This window comes from Lampetra planeri, chromosome 37 (assembly GCF_965212315.1).
Source record: "Lampetra planeri chromosome 37, kcLamPlan1.2.h2, whole genome shotgun sequence".
NCBI classification, from domain to species: Eukaryota; Metazoa; Chordata; class Hyperoartia; order Petromyzontiformes; family Petromyzontidae; genus Lampetra; species Lampetra planeri.
In genome coordinates this window covers 9,638,671-9,664,205 of record NC_136143.1, presented here as the reverse complement: position 1 = coordinate 9,664,205, position 25,535 = coordinate 9,638,671, and the positions used below count along the sequence as shown (strand labels likewise).

The 25,535-nt window shown below is 54.4% G+C and overlaps 1 protein-coding gene across 1 annotated transcript; it reads left to right on the top strand.

Annotated features, from left to right (window-relative positions):
* The first annotated feature begins 99 nt into the window (after window positions 1-99).
* SART3 (spliceosome associated factor 3, U4/U6 recycling protein) lies at window positions 100-25,432 on the top strand. The gene is made up of 20 exons (XM_078612051.1): window positions 100-692; window positions 9,202-9,328; window positions 9,708-9,812; window positions 10,568-10,752; window positions 11,967-12,072; window positions 13,029-13,153; window positions 14,253-14,408; window positions 14,783-14,921; window positions 15,204-15,311; window positions 15,510-15,587; window positions 16,084-16,142; window positions 16,684-16,793; window positions 17,580-17,692; window positions 18,322-18,398; window positions 18,588-18,738; window positions 19,690-19,974; window positions 20,857-21,137; window positions 21,764-21,916; window positions 22,293-22,468; window positions 22,946-25,432. Exons 1-20 carry the CDS (start codon window positions 480-482, stop codon window positions 23,313-23,315), a joined length of 3,117 nt encoding a protein of 1,038 aa, XP_078468177.1. The 5' UTR covers window positions 100-479; the 3' UTR covers window positions 23,316-25,432.
* Window positions 25,433-25,535: the final 103 nt, after the last annotated feature.

The window sequence follows — 25,535 nt, the reverse complement described above, 5'->3', positions numbered from 1 at the left end:
CCCAATAAATGAAAGCGGAGACAACACAAGATGGCCGAGGCGCGGCTTCAGCCTGTGACGCGCGCCCCGCGCACGTGGCGCCGCCTCTCGGCTGCGCTGCGCGCTCGACTGCGTCTCTCGCTCCGAGTCCGGGGACTACTGCGAGAGGAGGAGGAGGGGGGGGAGTGCAGCGCGGGGCCTCGCGAGGACTTTGCGGCCAAGAGCCACCGACTTGAACCCCCAGCCTTCCACGAAGCCTTGGGATTCGAGGCAGCGTCGTTGGACTGCGAACCCCCCTTCCACCAAATCAGCATTGAAACCCAGCAAGCAGTCGGACCCTAAAGGCAGGAAGCGGCTGGGTTTCAGAGCTCTGAGCCACGGGCCTTGAGCCCGGAGCCAGGATATACCCCCACACACCCCAGCCAAGTAAAGACCCGCTCCCGGGAAAATATAAGGGGAGAAGGGAGGCAGAGGAGTGGATTGCCGAGGTCGTGATCCCCATGGCGGAGCAGGAACGAGACGAGCTGCCCGGGAAGGAACAGAAGCAGCAGCAGCAGAAGGAGGACGAACAGGAGATGGAGGAGATGGAGGCGGAGAGTGGCTCCGAGGCCGGCTCCGCGGGGCCCGCACCGGGGCCCGGCACCGACTCCGACTCGGAGTCCGAGACGGATGAAAGTGAGAAGGAGGCGGAGGTGCAGCGGCTGGAGGAGCAGGTGGGGACCACGAGGGCCGGGTCGTGGAAGGATGGGGGGTGGGGGAATGATCGAAACCTGGGTCAGGTTGGGTCAACTGTGCCGTGGTTCGAGTCGGTGGTGCTAAGTTCAGGTGCGGGGCAACTTGCTGTGGAGTGGCGGGCGAGGCATTCGGTCAACTCATGGGGGTTGTGTGTCGTCGTCGTCCCAGTCAAGCGATGTGCTGCGTTCAAGTCGGGCCACGACCAGGGGTAGTCGAGACCCCGGGTTGTTGCCACTCTGTAGCTCGGGCACAATAAACTGCGTTAGGGTCGCGTTAAGAGTGGCGTCGGGGTCAAGTCGGCTTGATTATACTGTGAATCAAGGTCACCGTAACTGTGCCTTGTATATGTTTTTGTAAACACTTTGTATTGTAACGTACACCCCTTTGTCAAGTCGACTGCGAGGTGAAAGGCCGTGGTGGTTGTTTGACCACACACACTTCACGGGCTGGTCAGTGCGGGTCGGTGAACGGATCAGATGTAACTCGCCACTGATGTTAGCCGTGATCGGGAATGGAACTCGGGTCAACCGGGGTCACAGGGCAATGCCTTAACCCTCGATTGGGCCACCGTTCCCCCAGGGAGATTGTGATTAATGGTGATTTTTTTTTCTTTATATACTGGTGGTGTGCATGGCGATTTTGCAAGTTGTCGATGGGTGGTGATGTGCGCTAACCGCTGCATCACCGCTCCCCCCCGTGGCTTCCTGGGTTTTCGAAATGTTTTGATTGTTCGTCCTGGGACGATGGCTCTTGTCGCATGTGAATGATTGGACGCCTTCCCGCTTAAGTGTACGTATCCCACTTTAGTTTGTCATTCATAGCGGTGCTCAAGTTAAGGGAAGAGAGAGAGAGTGAAAAAAATCCGCTTAATGTGCTAGAGGGGGGGCCGAATTGTAGGTGAGAGTGGGGGGGGGTCGCGACGGACGCATGGCGGCCCTTGCAGAGCGTCCCTCGCGAGCCTCCCCACCGCTTCTGGGGTACCCCCCGCATTGTCTCGGCCACTGCTTTGTCCGCTCAGCTGCTGCTGCCACCCGCTAATGCTGCACCGTTCCTATTGTGCAGGGCGCACCGGGGCGCCCAGCATTTAGGGGGAGATGGTAAGGGGACAGGGGGGGCGGTGACACTTCATTAAACGGCCTCATAACACCCAGCAGCAGCAGCATTCCCATGCAGAATTCCCAAGGGAGAATTCCCATGCATGATTATTACATTCCTATGCACCGGCGGCACCCTGCACCACGATCAGGCTCCATCATCGTCCACATTTACCACGCATCAGCTCCATGCAGAATTCCCGTGCATCGGCATCCTTACAGAATTTCCACGCATCAACAGCAGGCAGAATTTCATTCATTCACACCCTGCAGAATTCTCATGAATCAGCACCCTGCAGAATCCGATATATCAGCTCCCTGCACAATTGCCATTCATCATTACATTATCATGCATCAGCACACTGCACTTGTGACCGTGATCTGTAGAAATATGTATCGCCATCTTTATACTGGTAGGAACCACATGGTTCCACCAGCCCACAGGGGATTATTGTGTCCGTCCGTCGTGCATCAAAAAATTGGGAGGGGTGGGGCTGGGTAGAGAGGGGAGGGTGTGGAGGGACTGGGTGGGACTGGGTGGGGGGTGGGAGGGGTGGGGCTGGGTGTCGAGGGGCTGGTCACTCCGTGGTGCCCTATAAAACTCAACGTTTAACCTACTCACGCCGGCTTATGCCCGCCCTCACAGTCGGGCATATTTGCGGAATACACCACGCCGCCGTTGACCCTGGCCATTGACCGAGCAACCCCACGTTCCTACCAGCTCCCTCCGCAGGAATGTGTTTGTAACAATGCATTAGCACCCTGCACAATTATCTTGCATCGTTATTTTCGCAGAGGCAGTGAACCTGGTTAACCTAAGTTTGATTCACATGTGGACATGCACACACATGCACACATCGTGTGCATGTCCACATGCATCTTTGCCAGCACACTTCCACTCCTGTGATCTACCTACGTCTGGGTAAATCATCGACGTTGTTTGGCCATACTTCACCACGCTGGTCAGTGCTGGTTGGTGAAGGCGGGGGAGCATACTACAGAACAACAATTAGAGGTTTGCCGCACTGTTCCCCCTGTGCTGTCAATCGCACAGTCCCGCAGTTGTATAGTACAGCCTGCCGTGTGCATGGTGGTCACCCATCCAAGCACTATCCAGGCTCAAACGTGCTTTCAAGATTTAACGAGATCAAGTGCATTTCCAGGTGTTTTAAAATTATTAACGAAATTGTTATTGGTAATTGTTGAGTTGAGAAATATCTGTAACGCTGCCGGAGAAAGGTCAAAGCTGGCAGTGGTGTTCCTGTGTGGTCCACGGTTTGAAATTGGTGATCACAATCTTCATGGCCCATGAGTGTTGCAGCAGGTAGGGGCACCTGTTATGTGCTGAGTCGTTCCTACATTTCGTAAGCATTCCAACTCGTTCAAGTTTCAGTGCAATTAGGAATGTTTAACGTTTTAAAAAATCGAATAGAAACTGAATACGCCCACATTTAGATTGTCTTAAATCATTACACGTTTCCTACTCCTTTTTTAGATTAAAAGCAAATAGTTATCCATATTTGAGCAGATCAATAACAAACCACATAAGCAGGCAATGTCTCCTTTACACGTCCGTCTCTCGGAATGAGGAGAAATTGAAAGTGTTTCTTACACAAACCATCAGCCGGGCGCACGCCGTCTCCGCCGGTTATCACGCGTTCGGAATAAACGCAGGCAGGATGCGCCGCCGTGCCTCACGTGTAATGGAATTTTCTTTCGTGGGTAGACCGTGAAAAAAAAATGGGGAACAAATTGAAAATCACGCTGAAGAGAAGCCGGTAGATTGAGCGGCGCGCAAAGCAATGCTGGCTCACCACCGCTGGCGTACACCACGAGCTGGATATGGTCTAGATGTTCTTCCTTCGTGGAAATAACGGGGATTTGTCCAGGAAATTATTATTACAATATTTCGCCCGGACGGTGAATCCCTTCATTGAGATGGAACGGTTTGCAAGGGTGCGCAAGATGTCACATGACGCGGGCAAAGCAAAGACGTAATGGTACTTGCACACAGATCATTTGTGCAATGAAATGGCTACTATCAATAAAATTAGTGATTTGTCAAACTTTTTTTTTTTATCCAGAGTAATCGACGGGTTATGTCGATAATGTGACAACATCAGTTTTTGACAGCATGTGCCGGAAAAAGTGAAGTGTCAGTTTTATTGGATCACACCCTCCTCCCAAATGGTTACCTTTGATGTAAAAGTCACCCGTTGAGAATCTCATTCTCCTCTGTTTATAGTTATTTACAGGATGTGCTGGATCCCCTCCTCTTCTTCTCTGCATCTATGCCTCCGCCATGCCTCTCGAGTGCATCGACCGTCATGCATATTTCAACTCTTTCGAGCACTGAGTAAACCTTGGACGTCCGTGTGTGCTTTTGGTGAACTTCTTTTACGCCGTACGCAGCCATCCTACAGTTAAACAGCAAACGAATAAAAACCAGGAAGTGGGGCCCTGCAAACAACAAACATGGATTTTGAGTGGCACCCGATAAAGAGTCACATTTAAGGAATCGGCATTCGTGCTTGATGTACATCAAAGGACAAAAAACAACATGTGAAAATGAGAAGAACACTTCTCAATTTTCGATTTAAAGCTTTCGTGACTGCAGGGATTCATATTCTCGGTTCTTTCGGTAAAGTCACGTAGAAGGGAATAAAATAAAATTCTCACGACGTTTCGGGCCACAACACAAGCAGCCGTCGTGAGAATTTTATTTTATTCCCTTCTACGTGACTTTACCAAAAGAACCAAGAATATGAACACTTCTCAAGTTAAGAGCAACCGATGTGACGACAATGGTCAAAGCGTGACATTTTACGTCGCACGGTATCCTGCAAAAAATGGTGTCGTGGCAAACTTAGTACAGAGCTTCGGTGCTGGCGCTGCTTGCTCTGGCATGGGATGGCATCGCGCCGCACTTTTACCAAGTTAACCACCAGCACGTGCCGTGGCACACCTTGCTTTTTGGCATATTGGATGTTATGCCAGACGGCCAATTCGGATTGGGAGAAATTTATTTTCATTTTTGAAACGTCGAAGCAGATTGATGCGCATCGCAGCCACCGAGTTTGTGGCTTATCGTGACACAGCTTAAATGTCGTAACATTTAGCAACTCGGTATTGCAGGGAATGGTTTTGATTCGTTAATAGAAAGAGGCGGTAACAAGGGGACGAGCAAAGCAGCGGAGGCTCTGCTGAGGACAGTGAAAGTCAACTCTCAATTACCCACGTGCGGATTATATCCGAGTGTCAAGGTAAAGCTTGCTTGCAAGAAAAATAATTGAAGATCTTTCGGCGAGCACCGGTTTTAATGAATACTTGCTTGTCGGTGGCCAGTTTAATGGCGAGTAAAGCGAGATTAGCCGCCCACACCCAGTGCGCGCGCGGTGCCTGTGTGCGGTGCAGCTGTAATTTTTGCTAGATGTTCACGCACGACAGTGTATTCTTAATCTCGCGTACATACATACATTTGCTCCCTTCTCAAGCACAGAAAAGCACGTCCCTCCCGCGTGTAACGCAGTTTGTGCTGTATTTATTTCCGTCCAGTAACCTATTTGTGCACACACGGTCGTGCACTTTTTGTCGATGTTCGCACATCCGATGTTGCCGCGTATCCGACCTCTGCCTCCGTGCCCGGCGAGTCTCCTGGCCACCTCATTTCCACAGCGAGTTTCACAAAATCCGCGCACGATCCGCTGACCCTCGCCTCGGAGCCTGTTGGATTGCAGCGGCACGCCACCGCGCCCAGCTGCAGCAAAGTTGGTCGGCGCATCGGCAACGCCGATCCGTGTTCGGCCGTTTTCATCGTCAACCTGTGAAGTCGGTCCGGTTACCTGCCAATTCTCGAGAGCGATATTTCGCCTGCTGTTCTCCGTTCCCATGCCAACGCACATGCTAAAGTCAACAACAATAATCATACTATTTATTTGTCGCTTTTCATCAAGGATCTCAAAGCGCTGTATGGGACACAGCAGCAGGAGACAATCGGCATAAAAATATCCAAACCCGCCACCACCCGACACAGCCAATTAGAAGGGGTTGTCACGTAGACAGAACATGCCAATGCGTCACTAGTACAGCACAACGGCGTGTTGGAGAGCAAAGCCACAACATTTACAATCTTGAATGGTGGCAGGTTTAACGACACATTTATATATTTACGCAATCTAACCTACAAAAAACCTGTTTTGGATGATATTGGTCGCGAAAGCCTACGTGTTAAACTAAGGATACAATATTATAATCCATTTACTAAATGAACAAAAAATGTAATAAGCGTAATAAATAGGTTTTAAGACGCTTTAAAAAAATGTCCATAGACTCGGAGATCGCTGATATCTTATAGAAGGGCGTTCCGTAGCCTGGGGGCTACACGGGAAAAATTTTGGTCACACATGGGCCGAAGAAGTCTCCAGCTGGGAATGCAGAGAAGATCTGCATCCCCAGATCTTAGGGACCTTGAGGGGACACGTGGGTGCAGCATGTCATTGATGTAGGCAGGGGCAAGATGGTTCACCGCTTTGTAAGTGAACAAAATTAACTGCGGCATGTGGATGCCTCAATACGGCAGTGGATTGGATGAAAGGGCTAAACATTATAATTATTGTTTCGTACAAACCTCCATGGCCTTTGACCAGATCGCCTGGAATGGGATCGATCTCATTGGAAGCTCAGAAGCTAAGGAGGATTCAGCCTGGGTATGTGATCTTGACGGACGACCGCCACTGCACATACTACGGGTGTCGTACACATACGCTGTTGTGGGGCCCCGCTGTGTACGGTGCGAAAGAAGTTCAACATACATAGATGCACGCGTGTGTGTAAAACGCTCCGAGGTCTCTGCTTCCCCACCTTTGACCAACCTCCACTGAACCAACCACAGCGGTTCACGGATTGCGCTATAAACTTGGCGACCCGAGTTCCACCCGTGGTCGCGGCGAATACATCAGTGGCGAGTGATGTGCGATCCGGCCCTCGGCCTCCCAGGCCCAACGTCGTGAAATTTATGGTCAATTAATCCCGACGTGGCATAGGGAAGAACCCTCATTCAAGGGTTGTGAATTATTGTCGTCGTTGTCAATCGTCGGTAGGTGTTGGGTGCGACGCTTGTATCTGTTTAGCCCTGTTTCGCCTGGCACCTCCTCCTTGCCGTTTGCAACAGTTGCATCACCAATGTGCATGAATTGTAGCTGTTGTGGGTTTACTCTCCAACACACCGCTGGTGCTGAACCAGTAACGAATTGGCACGTTTTGTTTACGTGACAAACCTTGCTAATTGTCCGTGTCCTGTGGCGGCGGGTTCAACGACACATTTATGTTATTTACACGATCTAACCCAACAAAAACCTCTTGTGCATGGTGTCGCGCGCGTCCTGGGACGGCCTGCGGTGGCTGTTTGTGAAAGGCCCAAGGCCTTGGCTTCCCGCCCGCGGGTGCGATCTCCTTTAAACGATTCATTCGTCCGCGGCACAGATCATCGCGAGCGTTGATGACACTTGATGGTTTCATTCGGAGCGCCGTACCCCAGAGGCTCGCCCTGAGTAACGGCACCGGCTCGAGCGGAATTGATGGCCCTTTGCCGAGCGGGGGGGTGGGGTGCCCTGTCACACCAGGAATTGCTTTTTCCGTTATCATTGACAAGGTGGTTTGAAACAATGGTGGCAAGTGTCTTAAATCCCCACCCCCCTACCGCCTCTGTCCACCCGGCGCTATAGATGGATTAAGTCCAAGAGGCCGGTCGTGTTTATCCGGGGGGGGGGGCGGGTGGGGGGTAAGTTGTGAGTGCTCCCATCTATTTCCAGACGTCTGAGCCCCCTCGAGGAAAGGGGGGCTCTCTAGAGCTCTTTCTAGCGGAGGTTCTTCCACCAGCAGTCGCGCAAGCGGCCAGTTGCAGGGCTACCCCAATGCGTTTTATCAATCACCAGCCAGTTTCTACTGGATATATGTGTGTGTGTGTGCGCCTCCGGTAAGGAGCACGGGTTTTCAATCAGAAATGTGCGAGTTCAAAAATTGCGGTCTGCGATGGAATCGGACACTTCAATCTTTCCGGGCATTCGTAAAACACAAGCAAACCGCCTTTTTTTTTGGTCCTACGGACCAATTCGCCTCCGCCATAGAAATCCGGAATGAACGCCCACGGTGGTTTCTGGGTTATAAATTAGGAAGAGAGATGAGTGCCCCTCGTGTTCTTTTGAGTGGGGGGCGGGGGGAAATGTTTGGACTATTTTTATTTTTTCAATCCAGAATATAGTCCACAGGACCTGTGGCCAAATTCTCCCGGACGCTCTGCCGGTTCTAACCGGTTTTTCGCTACGATGGTGCGACCACCATCCATTATAAAGGCCCCGGCGTTCCGTTCGTCCGTCAACTAAATTATCAGAGGCTTTTCAGAAGGCCTGCGTCAAAAAGTTTTAGAAAATGGGACCCCCCACCCCAGATGTGGGGGTAAAAAGTTGATCCAACAGGTTTACAAGAATTGTCGATCCCCCCCTCCACCACCCCAAAAAGTAATTTATTTTGTAGGCATGTACACCTACAGGTGGATTGGGTTCAGTGATGGCGTCGTCTTGCTGCGCTATTTAAGACCGGAAGCAGGTGGATGGCTTCACTAGTATGGCAAATCGCCTGATGATGCTGGATGTAATTACCAGCGAAACGTCGTACTACCCAGATTGTAAATGTTGTAGATTCACTCTTCAACACACCGGTGGGCTGAAGTAGTAACTATTTGGCCTTTTGTTTACGTGAAAAATCCCTGACTAAATGTCCATGTCGGGTGGTGGAGGGTTTCGACACATCTATACTTACTATAGAGTCATATACACCTACACACGCTACATACAATAGTAGTATCTACTATAGAGTTATTACACCTACACACGCTACATACAATAGTAGTATCTACTATAGAGTTATTACACCTACACACGCTACATACACACCCTACATACTGTAGAGTCAGTGGTATCTACTATAGAGTCAGTAACTGCTCACATTGGTTGGGGGGGGGGGAAGAAGAGGACATCAATGGGGGCACCGGGTGAGGCGGTCACAGGAGTTGTCGGCTGCTGCAGGTTTTCACGTTGTCAGCAAGGGATTGCTGCAGCAAAATACAATGTTGTACTGTACTATGCTGCTACTTAGTTGCTCCCCCACCCACCTTCACCAACCTGCTACTGACCAGTGTGGTCAAACAACCCACCCCCCCATGGTAGGTGCTCATCCAGCAGTGGATTGACAAAAGGGCTGTACGTGTACATTCGTAATAAAACAAAATTGTACAGCGCCTTGAGATGCTGTCGTATTTTACATGCCGTGCGAATCCTCGTTGTTTATTGTTTTTGTTTGCGTTGTTTATTGTTGTTGTTTGCGTTGTTTGGTGCAGCTCTCCATCAACGCCCACGACTACAACTGCCACACGGACCTCATCAAGCTGCTGCAGCAGCTCGGTGAGCTCGAGAGGCTGGCCAAGGCACGGCAGAAGATGAGCGAGCTCTTCCCGCTCACCGAGGGTGAGTGCGCGCTCCCAAGGTTCATTCTGTTGTCCCGTTTAAGCCAGGCGAGGGGTCGAGAGCAATCCGGGGGGTCACCGAAATGACGGAAAGCAGAACGTGTAAATACACGCAAAATAAAGTACAGAGGTGACGGAGATAGAAATCGAAGGAAAGATAACTGGTGTCGCATGGCCACGTCGGTTTCCGTACGCTCATGTCTATTCCTGTGCATCCTCGTGTGTGTCCCCATGTTCTTGCGTGTTCCTTCTCGTCTCTGTGTGTCCCCCCCGTGTGTCCCCCGTGTGTCTCCCGTGTCCCGCCCGTGTTCCCCGCGTGTTCCCCGCATGTCCTCCGCGCCCCCGCCCCGCGCGTCCTCCCGCGTGGCTTCTCCCGGCAGAGCTATGGCTGGACTGGCTCAAGGACGAGATCCGCATGGGCACAGACGAGGCGGAGCGAGACCGGGTGTCAAGCCTGTTCGAGAGGGCCGTGAAGGACTACCTGTGTGAGTGTCCCTCCCTCTCCACACTCTCCCCGTGTGAGCAGTGGCTCCGTGCGTTGCCTGCGACCGGGTCGCGCTTTAGGTCAGACGTCCTGTTGAGAGGCTGTAAGACTCTCTAATCGGTGTACCTCTTGGCGATCGCCTCGGCACGACGGGTTGTTGGCGAAGTAAGACTCCGTTGACTCGGCCCAGTTCAAACGCCGGGCCGGGAAAGGGGAGGAGGGGGAGAAGGAATGACCGGGCCAAGATGTCAGGAGGAGCGGGCGATGATGGGAGGGGAGGGAGAAGCGAGAAGGAAAGAGGGGGCAGACGCGAGCTGACAATCGGAGCGGCGTTTTGTTTTCACAGGGAGAGGGGGGGGTTGAGAGTTGGGGGTGGCCACACAGAAGTCAGGTGATTTGCGGGAGGCTTTGGATGATATATAAACACTTCCATCCCTATGTATATTACGCTCGAGTGTGTGTGGCCACGTGGTGCTGGCCACCCTACCCCCTCGTGCGCCGTGCCGTACGTATGTTGAACTTCTTTCGCACCGTACGTAGCCATCCGTGCTAATCGGACGTGGTGGGGAAGGACAACAAACTCAACGCAAGAAGCAGTTCTAAAGAAATTAGTTTTCAATCTCCGTGATTTAAAAGTGCACGGCTCCAGCGGCTTCCTCATATCGGAAGGGAGAAGCGTTCCAGACGTCCGCAGAAAGCGCATCTGCCGTTAAAAGGCTACGCGGCGGGTGGCTCTTCGTCTTCGTGTGGCCGCAGGTCCGGAGATCTGGCTGGAGTACGCGCAGTACTCGATCGGCGGCATGGGCCAGGCGGGCGGGGTGGAGCGAGTGCGCGCCGTGTTCGAGCGAGCACTCACCGCCGTCGGCCTGCACGTCACCAAGGGCAGCGCCGTGTGGGACGCCTACCGCGAGTTCGAGAACGCCGTGCTCGGCATGATGCAGGTGCACGCTCCGTAGTCGCCCGTCCGGTGGTGGGCGGGGGGGGGGAGGAGTAAAGGGGGGGTGGTAGTGGGGGGGGGGGGGTTGTGGGGGGGGTGAGTAATGGGGGGGTGGTAGTGGGGGGGGGGGGGTTGTGGGGGGGTGGGGTTGTGGGGGGAGTGGTAGTTGGGGGGGGGGGGGGTTGTGGTGGTGGGTAGTGGTGGAGGTTGGTGGTGGGTGGGAGTTGGTGGTAGTGGGTGGGGGGTGGTGGTGGGTGGGGATGGGGGGTGGTGGTGGGTGGGGATGGGGGGTAGTGGTGGGTGGGGATGGGGGTGGTGGTGGGCGGGGGGGGGGTGGTGGTGGGTGGTGGTGGAGGTTGGTGGTGGGTGGTGGGGTGTGGGGATGGTGGTGGGCAGGGGGGGTGGTGGGAGGTGGTTGGGGTGGGTGGTGGGGTGGCGCTAGCAGCGGCCACGCACATAAATGACCGCTACTCTATAATAATCAATACTGTACTACTTTTATTACAATGCCGCTAAGGCCAGCGCAGTCCAGTCCAGTGTAGCTGGGAGTAGAAGGAAGGGGGTGGATCGAGGGGGAGTCTTCCGATGTGTCTCCACCACCGTTAGCGAGCGTGCCCATCGGCCCAGGGATGGCCCCATTCACCGCCGCTTCGTGGCGAATGGTGGTGGTTGTTATTGTCGCTGTGCATCACCGTTGGTCTGTTGCTGTGTGTCATCTCGTGTGTGTGTGTGTTTTGGTGTCACTGAGTACGTCACTTCGGAGCGTCTCATGTGCGTCACATTTGGTGTGTCCGCTGTTTCTCAGTGGTTCACGCACTGCGCTACGAACTCGGCAACCCGAGTTCAGGGACGACTATTGGAACTGGTCCTGGGCCTCCTTTAGGTAGACTCAGCCTCAAATGAGCACCTTGTGCGATGTGAAAACCTCGCCACTGGCGAAATAAAGGCAGCCGGGCGTGGTGTTGGCCACCCACCCCCTCGTGTGCGGTGCCGGCATTTCGTAGGTGCTCGCAAACATCGCACTTGGCAAAACGGTGTTACAGGCTATACGGGGTGGGGGATCTTTGTCTTTTGCCTAGGTGTGTCACCGTGTACGTATGTATGTTGAACTTCTTTCGCGTCGATTCTCGCTCACGGCCAACACCAGCGACGACCACCACCGCTCTTGTGTGTGCCTCTGCGCGTCGCTGCCCGTGCCGTCGTGTTGCGCTAGCGCAGCCGGTGCTGGGCGTTGTGCTGAGCGCCGTGCAGCAGGAGCAGCTGAAGGTGCAGACGGAGCGCCTGAACACCCTGTTTCGCCGCCAGCTGTCTCTGCCTCTCATGGGTGAGTCCAAGCGGTAACAACGGAGCCCTTGTTCACAACCTCTCCGTCCCGCCCGTCTGTCCTCCGCTGTCACCGTCCGTCTCTCTGGTCGAGTGCCTCTTAACTGTGGGTCACAATAACTCCCCCTAAAGATGATCTATGTATGCATCGAAAAAGAATAATGAATGTTTAAACAAAAAAACATTTCAAGCTTAATTGCGTGACCTTCAAGATCACAAGTCACTCTAACTGGCTGGCTATGTGCTGTGAAGAAGGGCCGTTACCCATAACGTCGCCTGTTATAAACCATTTTTTTTAAAGGTCACGCAGTGCTTATTGACGAATGTTTTGAGTAGCTTCGTTGTTTGTGCTTTTTTGCACTACCACCAACGCAGCGTCAGCAGCATCACCAAGTAACCGTGACCCTGATCCACCGCTGGAGGCTTGCTGTGAGTGCGTATATTGTGAGACGCCGATTCGTGCTGAGTGGGTGTTGTATGGTCGAGAACCATTGGTTCGTGCTACTCATTTTCTGTACCAGCATCAGTCGGTAGATGTATGCTATGAGTGAGTGTGTGTATGAGTATAGTGTACCGGTTAGCGCGCTGCAGTACAAACCTGGCGACCCGAGTTCGATTCCCGCTCATGGCCAACACCAGTGACGATTATCTGAACCAGTCCCCTAGGTCGACTCAGCCTCAAAGGAGTACTTCTGTCGGTTGTGTAAACATCGCCACTAGGGAGACAAAGGCGGCAGGGCGTGGTGCTGGCCACCCACCCCCTCCTGTGCCGTGCCAGCCTTCATCGGTTCTACTCGCTAACAGCACTTGCCCCAACAGTCTGTCAAGGCTATACGGGTGAATCTTTGAGTCACAGAGAAGCATGTCGTGCAATACGCGTGTTGTTGTTGTCGTTGTAGTACGCGAGTCACGTGAGTTCACGCTGCGAGTGGGGGTTGTTTGCGCGCGTCTTTCCAGACATGGAGGCGTGCTTCACGGAGTACGAGGAGTGGTTGGAGAGCCCCGTGGAGGCCTCTGTGAGGCAGGCGCATGGCAAGGCACTGAAGCAGCTGGAGAAGTACAAGTCCTTCGAGAACGCCCTGGTAACCGCCCCCCCACCCCCACCACGTGCCGCCAAAACACGCGCGGCACGACGACTCCAGTAAACGCATTGCTGGTGTGTTTCGTCGCTTCGCCATGGATCTCCAACACCCAGCGACTTTGTTCAAGCGCCTTTTAATGGAAATTCGTTTCGTTGCACGTGCAAACAGTCGGGGTCATCCAAAGTTCGTCGTAGGCCGAGGTCGTTCCTTGGCTTGCCTAGGTCCTTTGCTGGGCTCCCTGGGGCCCAGGTCGTGATTGTGTTGGCTCGATAATAAAAGTATGGTTTGGTAACTTATGACCGGTAAACCAATGACTGGTTTTCATCATCTATTTATCACTTTGAAAAGTCGGGAGCAGTGGAATTTTAGTAAGGAATGCATCGATTGGCATTCGCCAAAACGTGTAAACCGCACACCGGCAGGCTAAGTCTCTCCTCTTCCACACCGAGCGGACGTTGTTGGGAGAGTTGGGCGTACCCACACTTTGTACACGTGCGGCAAAACCGATAACCGTGCGAAAACAATGATTTTGACAACCCTGGTAATAAGTAAGCTAATTATTTGGTGACGATGCCGCTGCTGCTGCGTTGGCAGTGGTTGCTGAAGGCCGAATAACAAAACAACTCCACGCATTCTTCAATAACACCGTGCGGCCATAAAAACCAAAATCCATATTAAACGTAACGACCCTTCTCCATCGCATTGCATATGTGCTATGAAGAAGCGTCATTGCTGGGAAACATCGCCTGTTGCTTACCTCTCCTTGTGACAAATGTGTTGAGTCTCTGGTAATAATTTCTATCGAACTGTTTTGTTTGTGTTGAATGTGTTCTCCTTACCCCGCGCATCCGCTTGGCACAGTTGGCTTGTACGGTGCAAAGGAAGCTCCGCATACTTACATATGCAGTATAAATTCCTTATGGAGACAATACACTTATCAGGAAAGTGATGATGCCACTCGCCACTGGACAAATATCGACACGCGCCTTCGTAATTGCTGGTTAAACTAAACTACGTATTCAAAAAGTAATACAGTACGTACAGTCGGTGACCTCGTTACCAAGCAGAAGCAACCGATCCGCTTGTCTTTGCCTCCCAGCTGGTGGCAGAGCCCCCGAAGATGGCGGAGTACCAGGCCTACATCGAGTGCGAGCTGAAGGAGGGCGACCCGGCGCGCGTGCAGCTCGTGTTCGAGCGAGCGCTCGCCGACAACTGCCTGGTGCCCGACCTCTGGGCGCAGTACACCAAGTACCTTGTGAGTGTGCGCCACAGGAGACGTCGTGCGCCGACGCTTCTCCTGCCGCCCTCCCCTCCCATCTCACATCCGGTGCGGCAACCCGCACCATTTGTAAAGCGACATCTGTTTCAGGGCTCACGGAGTCGAACTAAATGTCCGCGCGATAAGCCACTTCGTTGAGCTATTATTTGTGGCCAGGTCGCTCCTGAAAAAGAGCTACGTAGCTCAGTGGGCTTTATCTGGTAAAATAAACCATTTTTTTATAGTGCACAGCCTGATTGTTGAGGAAACAATGGTGGGGGGGGCCTCCATCCCATCCCCCCCCCCCCCCCCGGTCACCGTCCGTGCGAGCCCGAGCGGTTGCCGTGTGTCGCCGGCTGCGTCGCGCGCAGGACATGCAGCTCAAGATCAAGGAGGTGGTGCTGCCTGCTCACCGCCGCGCCACCAGGAACTGCCCCTGGGCCACGAGCCTGTGGAAGTCCTACCTGCTGGCTCTGGAGCGGCATCACGCGGAGCACGACACAGTGCGCGGTCCGTCTCTCCTCGCGACGTCTCCTCCCCTGCCGACATCTCCTCTCCCCTAGTGTTGCAGCATCTCTTTCTCGTGGTATCTCTTCTCTCCTAGTGACGTCTCCTCCCCCCTAGCGACGTCTCCTCCCCCCTAGCGACGTCTCCTCCCCCCCCCTAGCGACGTCTCCCTTCAGGACCATTCCGCATGCTGCATATTTGTCTATCGTAGGGCGGTGTTAGTGACGAATGTTCCTCGCGAGCCTCTGGCTGTGCGGCTCCGTTAACGACGGCTTCTCTCGGCAGAGGTGTTCGACAAGGCGCTCGAGTCGGGCTTCATGCAGGCCACCGACTACACGGAGCTCTGGCAGACCTACATCGACTACCTGCGACGGCGCGTCGACTTCACGCAAGGTGGGGGCGATACGCCTGTAAGGTGGTAGGCCGCTTGTGGCTTTCGGCCTGTACTCCGGGATTCGGGTTACAGGCGTTCACCGCCGTGCTGAATGGTTGCCAGTGTCGATTATTTTGACCCGACGCGTCAATCAATTATCGCTTGCACAGAACGCACAGCCGAGCTGGCTTGTCTGTGCTCGTGGTCGCTGTGTGCAGGTTCGAGCCAGGAGCTGGAGGAGCTGCGGATGACCTTCCATCGTGCAGTGGAGAGCATCCGGCAGGAGGTGGCGCAGCGTGAGTAACCTCTCACCGTTGAAGATGATGATGATGATATTGATTTGCTTACGATAGGGTTTCCTCCTCCTCTACTCCGGCACATCTCAGAGCACGTGACATCGCATCTCAGCACATTTGAAAGGACGCCCCCAGCGGCAGCCGTCCCCCGTGCGCTCAAGGTGACTCGGCACCTCGCCTGCAAACAGGCGTTCGTCCGGCAGTAGGGAGGCCATGGTAGCTGCTATGTATGTTATCCCAATTGAGTACATTTCGCGGGTGATTATTGAATTTGACAAAAGTGCGCGGTGACGGCCGGCACACAGTGCTCTACTCTTGAGAGCGACGTCAAGGGGCATGTCTAACGTCGACGACGACGACGATGATGGGTGGTACCGATGGTTGGTACCGATGGTGTGTGTGTGTGAGTGGGACGTCGAATCGGTGGCGGCGGTGTTGGGGACACTTTGTCCAACGCGCCCCCCCCCCCCCCCCCCACCTGTGCTGCGCGTTCCAGGCTGTGCGGAGGGAGGGGATTCCTCGAGCGCCATCCTGCAGCACTGGGCCAGGATAGAGGTGAGAGGTTGTTTTTGCTCTGCTCGTGTAACGCTCCCTCTAACGTGCCGCGCGGAGATGTCTTGAATCGAGTGACGGAAGCTGTCGGTGCCAAAATCCGTTTGCATATTCACAACTGTTTGGTTTTGGTTTGTTTGTCTTTCAACTGTTTGTTTATTGAGTAAACCTCAGATCGATGTGGCCCAATTGCAATTGGGTAGGTAGGAAACCAAGTAGAGTAGACCCCCAGTTGGGTAAATCACCAGTAGAGTACATCCCCAGTAGGGTAGGTCCCCAGTAGGGTAGGTCCCTAGTAGGGTAGGTTCCCAGTTGCACTACACCACTCGGGACGACGACACACGTACACACACGCACACACACGCGCACACACGCACACGCACACACACGCACATACGCACACGCACATACGTGCTCTTCTCCCGCTCTGCCGGCAATGGCCGAGACGTTCAGCCCTCCCCGTGGCGGCGGTGGCGGCGACCCCGGAGGTAAAAGCGCGCGGCGTGGCGGCGCGACGCCGTCTGTGCGTGTCCGCGGCGAGCAGGCGAACCACTGCCACAACGTGCAGAAGGCGCGCGAGCTCTGGGACCAGGTGATGTCGCAGGGGAACGCCAAGTACGGCAACATGTGGCTCGAGTATTACCACCTGGAGAGGTGAGGCCTCCCCACGAGCACCGCACCACGGGTACAGCACGAGACTTTCTTTTTTTTTGTGTGGTGGGGAGCAATAGTGTAGCGGTTAGCGCGCTGCACTACGAACCTGGTGACCCGGGTTCGATTCCCGCTCACGGCAAACACCAGTGACGATTATCTGAACCGGTCCCGGGCCTCCCCTGGGTCGACTCAGCCTCAAATGAGTACCTGGTGTGGTGTGTAAACATTGCCACTAGGGAGACAAAGGCGGTCGGGCATGGTGCTGGCCACCCACCCCCTCGTGTACCGTTCCGGCCATCATAGGTGCTCGCTAACAGCACTTGCCCCTACAGTCTGTTAAGGCTATACGGGGGATCTTTGTCTTTGTGCGTGTGTGTGGGGAGCGGTGGTGCAGCGGTTAGCACACCACGCTACGAACCCGTCGACCCGAGTTCAAATTCCGCTCATGGCCAACACCGGGCTTCTCCTAGGTTGACTCGGCCTCAAATGAGTACCTGGTGCGGTGTGTAATCATTGCCACTGGGGAGACAAAGGCGGCCGTGTGTGGTGCTGGCCACACCCACCCCCTCGTGTGCCGTGTCGCCCTTCATAGGTGCTCGCTTGCAGCACTTGCCCCGACAGTCTGTTCAGGCTATACGGGGGATCTTTGTCTTTTGAACGTCTTTCACACCGTACATAGCCAACTGTGCTGGTCAGAAGTTGTGAAATAGGAGGCGTAGAACGCGAGTGGTTTATTTAACGGTATATTTTTTTTGTGCTCGCGACCCCGGGGGCGGCTCTGCGCAGGGCATTTGGCGACGTGCAGCATGCACGCAGGGCTCTGCACCGTGCCGTGCAGTGCACCAGCGACTACCCGGAGCACATCTGTGAGGCGCTGCTCACCTTCGAGAGGGAGGAGGGTGCGTTGGGCTCACTCGCCACACACACACCGCCAGAAAAATTAAAATACCGTAATGTTATCCTCTTAATGATCCCAGGTAAGCCCCCGACTGGGCCACAAGACTATTTTTCAGGACCACTCCCGCATTCAAATATTTGGCCTTGTTTGGCACGGCAGTGCGACCATTCGTGTTGGACAATGGCCCACAGAAGTGAATATCAAAGGACTCCTTCCGAGATCTCTTCTCAAGTGACCTCTGTGACTCTCAACGGAGATCAGCAGCGCCCTGCCGCTGAGAGTAACGTTTTGTTACGTCATAGTTCAATTGATGTGTTCATTCTCAGGAGCTGAAATTAAATGCGGAAGGAAAAGAAGTGCAAAACCAAATTTAACGTGATAGCTTTTTCACGTGTGTGCATACGTACGTGTGTTGAACTTCTTCTACACTGTACGTAGCCAACCGTGCCGGTCGGATGTGCGGCATTGGCGACCTCGATGAGACCATCTGCTCGCTGCATCCCCGAGAGCCCGGTTCTAGTGTCACAGGCGGCCGGAAGCCGGATTGGAGCCCCCACGATGCCCGGCGGTGCCATTACGGTCTTGGTAACGCTGCGGTTGCCGTCGTGGCGCGCGTCGGCGTGTGCGCAGGCACGCTGGAGGACTGGGACGCCGCCTGCCAGAAGATCGAGACCAAGCTGAAGCGCGTGAGTGAGCAGAGGGCCAAGGTGAGGGCTTTGCGAGATCCGCCGTGGACGGTCCCCAATCCCCGTGGCGCCGCTGTAGATTCTGCGTTCGGAGTAAAGCGTCCGGGTCGTACGTCTGCGTGGGTTTTCGCGTGTGTGTGTGCGCACACGTGGCTTTACGTGTGGCTGCGTGCGCAGATGAGTGTGTGACTGTGCGTGTTCCTCGCGCAGGCTGCGGAGAAGGAGGCCCAGAGGCAGAGGCAGGAGGAGGAGCGCGCTAAAGCCAAGCTGGAGAGCAAGGGAGGCAAGAAGTCCCAGAAGAAGGAGCAGCACATCTCCTCGGGCAAGCGCAAGGCCGAGCCCGAGTGGGGCCACGAAGCCGGTGAGTGCCTCTTCCTCCTCCTCCTCTTCCTCCTTTTCATCACTCCTCTTCCTCCTCCTCTTCCTCCTCTTCCTCCTCCTTCTCCTCCTCTTCCTCCTCCTCTTCCTCCTTTTCATCACTCCTCTTCCTCCTCCTCCTCTTCTTCCTCTTCCTCCTCCTCCTCCTCCTCGTCTTCTTCCTCCTCCAAGTTGATTTTGATTTTAAGCGGCCGAGAACTCAAGGGACCATGGTTAGTCTCATTTGCAATAATGACTTGGGGTTGTACAGTCGAACTCCTCTTAACGACCACCCCTGTTAACAACGAATCGCTTCACGAAGGGCCTCCATAGAGACCAATGTGTAGTGTGTAGTAGTGTCGTGTGTAGTAGTGTCGTGTTTAGTAGTGTAGCGTATAGTGGTGTAGTGTGTAGTAGTATCGTGTATAGTAGTGTACTGCCTCCATAGAGCCCAATGTGTTGGTTTACCGACCATTCCCCTGTTGTCGGTACAGTCAATATTCATTAATGCATTGATTAACCATGTTTATTTTAATGTGTTTATAATGTCAGTATCTTTATGCATTAATATCCATATCTTTTATATTGTAAAGTACTTTTTTGGGTGAAAAAGGGGTAACTGTCGATCAGAACGAATCGAGCCTTTAACGTGTATTTCCTATACTCGCTTAATGACCAAATCACTTGACGACATTTGGTTTCGTACGAATTTGGCAAAAATTCCAGCTCGTAATCATTTTGCCCGCGACGAACATTGCTCTCCGGTTGCGGGGCGGTTGGGAAAGTTCTTTAAAAGGTCGCTGGAAGGGCATCCTAGCGTGATAACCGCGCCGGCGCTAGCGGCTCGCAACGGGGGCCGCTCGCGTGACCTCCGCGGGATTAAAACGTGCGCGGGAGGAAGAGGTGACGGACGAGCGTTCGACCGAACGGCCGCTTTAATCTCGGCGACCCGCAGCCCAGGCGAGCAAGCGCATCCGCGAGGAGGCGGGCGGCGGCGTCCCGTGGGAGGAGGACGACGACGAGGACGAGGAGTCGAAGGGCCGCGACGCGGGTGCCATGGTGCACGCCAGCCTGGGCCTCTTCGGGTGCGCCCCCCCGTCGGCCGCCGGCAGGGCGTCCGGCCCGGGGTCGTCGGCGAGGCCCGGCCCGTCGCGCGCCGCTCCCGGCTTCCCCAAGGGCAAGGCGGAGAAGAAGGGCAAGGCGGCCGAGCAAGCTCCCACCACCACCAAGTTCACCCCGGGTACGATGGCCTTGCCCCCCACCCCCCTCGTTCGTTCGTTCGTCACGCGTAGTTAGAGAAGGGCCCTCGCGCCAAAACGTGCGACCCCCTTGCCGCGGCGTTCGCCGTGAGCTGCTCTTGGCCTGCCGTGCACCGGCGTCTCGAGAGATTTGTTTGATCCACGGATCACGGGGGGGGGGGGGGGGCGACCACGGTGGGGTGGCGCCATTCCTTTGAGGGTCGCGGCCTCTCACTTGGAACGTCGACAGCCGACTCAAGTGGTCCCTTGCCTCCCTCCCGTTATCCGCTGTGGACAATCGCCCGCTTGGTCGTGAGTGGTCCCTTATAATAATGACTCAACATCTATCATGTAATATCAACTACATCGATACCAAACAACGATTTGACATGACAACAATGACCAATATCGATAATATCACATATCAAACAACAATATTATTTTCGTTCATATCTACTTCAACAGGAATAATTTAACAATATCACTCAACAATGTCACATCCATATAAATAATACAGGGTCACGGTTCGATTTATGCACGGATTCTTTGTTTTACTGTTACGTTTGTATTTTTTTGTTACATTTTATAAGTATAGTTTTGATACCTCTATTAGCTTAATGGTTAACATTAGCATATAATTTGCATGAACGATGATAAAAAAAAATTTACCCAACTCCGCGTCCCGTGTCGTGAGCATCGAACTCCATGCTGGATTCATTCCTACTGATGGACTCGTTGCTCATGGGTCAACATCTCATCGATCATCTCCGCAGTATTCCTGCACCCATCGCCAGCCCACAGCAGTCCTTCAGCAGGACACGCCGCTTCCCCCGCCCGCCATACTAATGTGGAATTTCCCACCGCCACCGACGCGCCCTACGCAGGCGCGGAGTCGTGCACGGTGTTCGTGAGCAACATGGCTTACTCGCTGGCGGACCCCAACGCTCGCCTGCGTGAGGCGCTGGCGCCGTGCGGAACCATCGCGGAGGTGCGCCCAGTCTACTCGCACTCCCACCACTTCCGCGGCTACTGCTACGTGCAGTTCGACACGGAGGAGGGGGCGCGCGGGGCGCTCGCCATGGACCGCACGTCGATCGACGGCCGGCCCATGTTCATCAGCCCCTGCGTGGACAAGACCAAGCAGCAGGAGCAGCAGCCCAACAAGGCGAGGGAGTCGAACGCGGTGGTCGATGTTGCGTGTTGCGGCTCGTAAGCGAGCGAGTCGTTGGTCAGAATCGCTACCTTGGTTTGTTTTTTACGTTCAAACACCAAATGGGTTTCTATTTGGTGTTGGAACATCTTAGCGCTTGCAGTTTTATTGCCGGAAAGTTTAAACCCTATTCTTATATTTCATACTTTGATGCTTCAGTTGCACTTTGCATTCTTTAGTCCATCTCAATCTTTGTCTTCCTTCGCTTCTTTGTTTCTCTTGTTGGAGTATTCGATTGCTATGTAGGTTGTTATGGTGTCTTTCTCGTATTAATTCGCAAAACTTGTCTCGATGGATAGCTCTCCGATGCGTTTTCGAGTTGTACCGCGTTTTGTACGGCGCGACGTTCGACGTTTCCCTCCACGTGCCGGGCGCTCCTTCGGAAAAACTGAACTCCCAAGGGGGGGGGCACGCCGGGGGGGAGGGGGGGGTGAAAGGTCGGGCGTCGTGCCGAACAAAACGCGGCGCGACCCTGAAAACCCTTTGGTAGAGTCACGCGGCCCGACCGCGTAGAAATCACCGGGAGGCGGCGGCCGTACGTCGGTGCCTCGTCAAGGTCCTCACAAAATTATCGCCTGCAGGCGTTCAAGTACAGCACAGACCTGGAGAAGCACAAGCTGTTCGTGTCGGGCCTCCCGTTCTCCTGCACCAAGGGCGAGCTCGAGGAGATGTTCGGGAAGCACGGAAGCATCCGCGAGACGAGGATGGTCACGACGCGCGCCGGGAAGTTCAAGGTGACGCCTGGCGGGTGGCGCGGGTCCCCTCCCCCACTCCTCTTTCTGAGAGAGGCGGCGGTCCGGTTCGATCGCGATTCGAGTGAAGCGGCGTTGGAGCCGCTGCGCGCGGGCGCTCGCCCCTCACCGCTTGGTCGGGCACTGCGGTGACCGTAGTGCTCGTGGCGAGATGTTAACGACCTCGCCAGGTATGCAGGAGATCGTGGGTTCGATCCCGACCCTGACACCTGCGTTTGTAGTTTGCATGTTCTCTTTGTGGTCGTGTGCATTTATCTCTGGGTCCTCAAGTTATTCCCTCCACATTTAGAAACATGCGTTTACAGTATTTGGCTGCTGGAGGTTGCTGGGCCTTGCATCGTCCGCGTCCGTTACGCAGGGCCTGGCGTACATCGAGTACGAGACCGTGAGCCAAGCGGCGCAGGCCGTGCTCAACCTCAACGGCACCACGGTGAGGGACAGCGTCGTCAGCGTGGCCATCAGCAACCCACCGGCGCGGCGCCGCACCGACCAGCAGCAGCAGCCAGCGATGCCACCACGCAGCGTGTACGGAGCGTACGTCACCACCCCGCCCCACACACCCCACCACTGCCCAACCCCTCCACCCCCCCCGCCCCCCCCGGGCGAATGACCGGCCCGATGGTGACTTTAGCCAACGATCGACGCGGCTGAGCGGCGGGGCGCGTTTGCCGCTCTTGCCGCTCGTTGCAGAGGTCGACGGTACGAGCCCCGTAGACACCCCGGTTAAACCTGCGGGCGTATATATTAACCACGCACAGCGAAACTCTCACGAATGGAATTGACCAAAAACATTCCCTCACGCACGACCCTCCCGAGAGCAAGCGAGGCTTTCCCTGGGCATTGTAACTCTTCCCACGCATCCCCCGGGAGAGTTCCCGGGGAGCACTCTGCTCACTTTCTTCTTCCCCTGCTCCAGCCCCGAGCCGCCCGGCACCCGGCACGGCCGCGCCCCGAGCTCCCGGGCATCCCCGGCGCTCCGCTAACGAGCGCACGCGTCTCTCTCCCCCGCAGGAGGGGCAAGGGCCGCACGCAGCTGGCGCTCGTTCCCCGCGCTCTGCAGCGGCGGAACGCGGGCGGCAGCAAGTCCCAGAACGGCACGGCGGCGGGGGGGGGCGCCGGCAGCGGGCGCGCTCGATGGGGCCGGCGACGCGGCGGCCGGCAGCGACGCCACGCCCGCCGCCGGGCCCATGATGAGCAACGCCGACTTTGCGCGGATGCTGCTGAGGAAGTGAGAGGAGGAGCAGCCGCCCCTCGGAGTTTGCCGCTGGCGCTTCCCCCCACACCCCCCCCCCCCACCACCGGCGTGGCAGCCGTTCGCAGATTTTTGTTTCAGTCGCCCTTCCCGATCCAAAAACGGCGAATCCATTTCGTCGGCGGATAATGTTTATCGTTCAAATCATTCCCTTTCGACCGTCCTCGGAAGAGTTCGTGTTGCGCGCGTACACACGAGGGGCGGCGGAAGAGTCCACGGCTCGCGTTTACCTGGGAGTTGCCACGCACTCCTCCGTCGCCCCTTGTCACACGGAAGCGATGTGGCAGAAAGGTGGGAGGGATTTCAAGGTGAAGGTGGCGTTAGCACGGCGTTGGCCCCGGTGACCCGATGACCTATTTGTATTTGCTTATAATCGGGCCAAGTGGTGTTATCGTCAACGTGCCGTTGGCAATACGAGCTCTACTTGTAAGTGGTCGGCCTACGGAACATCTGGCCACCACCACCATGGGGTTGTGAAGTCTCCGCTGGCTCGCCACTGCTGCCAATGGAGATGAGCCACCCACCCGAGAACACATTTTCTTCCGCACATGATCCCGCCAAATTCCAACTCCGAGAATCAACTTATCAGTTGTACTGCCGTGCGATCAACGTTACCCACATTCTGAGCGCGTGAGGGTGCTGCTCTCTTCGACTGTGCCACGCCAGAAATCGCTTGGAACAGATCTCAGATCGCGGGAACTCTGCGATATCCCGCTTTTGCGAAATTAAGAGCGAGCAGATACGTTTTCTCGCGGGTAAGTGCAGTTGAGATTTAATATTCTTGAGAAAAGAAAAAAAAATTCTCGGGTGCTTGACAACACTCCCTCACCTTGCAAACTTACCTTCCACCGCCCCACACGCTTACCCCCCCCCCTTCGCGCGCCATTCGCTTTTCTACAGCAACAGAGACCTCCTCCCCCGCCCCTTTTTGTATGCGTTGTGTGTTGCTTGAGCCGGGGTGAATTATTTGTTCCGTTGTTTCAATTGTGATTCCAACCCCGAGCCGTTGCCGTTGGGAGGTGTTCTTTGTGATGTTCACGTTCATCTTTATTTTTAAGTTTTATCCATTGTGGGGAAGGGGGGGGGGAAGAGTTTATGATTGTTTTTTCTTTCACACGTAGTTTCCCGTGTGGTTTCGCCTTCCGCAAGTTGGGGCGCCCCTTGTAGCACTCGCTGATAGTGCATCACCCCCCCCCCCACCCAACCACCCACACCCCATTTTTCATTTGGTTTCTCGAGAAACCGAGAAAACCATAATCGATGTGAATCCTTCGAGACATGTAAGGTTTCTAAATATCTGCGGATGTAATTGTCGAGTCTTCATGTACGAGTCATTTAGTGTTGAGCAATAGTCATTTTGAATACTGGTTTGTGCCGTTTTTATTTAATATTTGATATGCCGTTCAATAGCTAGTGTGCCCACAGCCATTGCGTGGGGAGCTTGTGGTTTCTGATGTGGTTTGTTCGGGACATTACGTCTGCATATCCAGGCACGTAACGACGATGCACCTGTTAAAATCAAATCCTCGAGCTCACGGTATGAGCATCATTTCACACCTACGATTAGCACGGGTGGCTACGTGCGGTGCGAAAGAAGTTGAACCTGTATGCATCATTGGGTCGTTTGCATAGCCATCAACTATTTACAATGCATGGAAATTACATGCAGATGATGTTAATTTGAAGAGCTTGCATTTTCGTGAATACTTCTCTGGGGCTCAGGCTCCGATAGCTCCGGCCGAAATTAAGTCCTGCTTTTTTGACCATGTTTCCAAAACGTGTGCCGATCCAATCAGAGAGAAGCTAAACAAGGCTTCGAAGCCTCGATACCGCTCGGATGGGCGACCATCACGCACAAACGACGGACGCAGTCTGTGTTGTGGTCAGCAGAGAGCAGTGCAGCGAATCCACTGTTCTGTACTCGCCACGCAGTGCGTCGTGATGCCCTCGTCCGGCAGTGCATTGTCAAACATGGCATTTATATTTCCTCCTCGATAGGTTACCGTTGCATTTCGGCTCCAACTTACAAACGACACGGGGAAGAAAACAATAACCCACGGTGTACTGTATAAACGATACAGTAAAAATACTAAATTGTTGAAGATAATTGTGGCAAACCCCTGACCTCGTGGTGCGCCAGGTGTGTCCGTTACATGCCTGATATTTACACCTCTCTGTATCCAGTAAAACTCCATAAAACTGGTCTTATATTGAACAAAAAGAGTGAATAAAACGTACCATTTGTATTATGGTTTCATTCACATTTGGAAGGAAAAAAAGAGGGGCAACGTTCCATCCTGTTGGTTGCAATCCCTGGCGAGTGGCAAGGGGCGGCCCATTTGGAGCCAC

What these genes read in the sequence shown, in the direction of transcription:
- SART3 (XM_078612051.1), top strand. Translation starts at nt 480, where the DNA reads ATGGCGGAGCAGGAACGAGACGAGCTGCCCGGGAAGGAACAGAAGCAG. An exon ending in CGCAGTACACCAAGTACCTT is followed by an intron (nt 14,409 to 14,782) that starts GTGAGTGTGCGC and finishes CGTCGCGCGCAG; the next exon opens with GACATGCAGCTCAAGATCAA. An exon ending in CGAGTGGGGCCACGAAGCCG is followed by an intron (nt 18,739 to 19,689) that starts GTGAGTGCCTCT and finishes GGCGACCCGCAG; the next exon opens with CCCAGGCGAGCAAGCGCATC.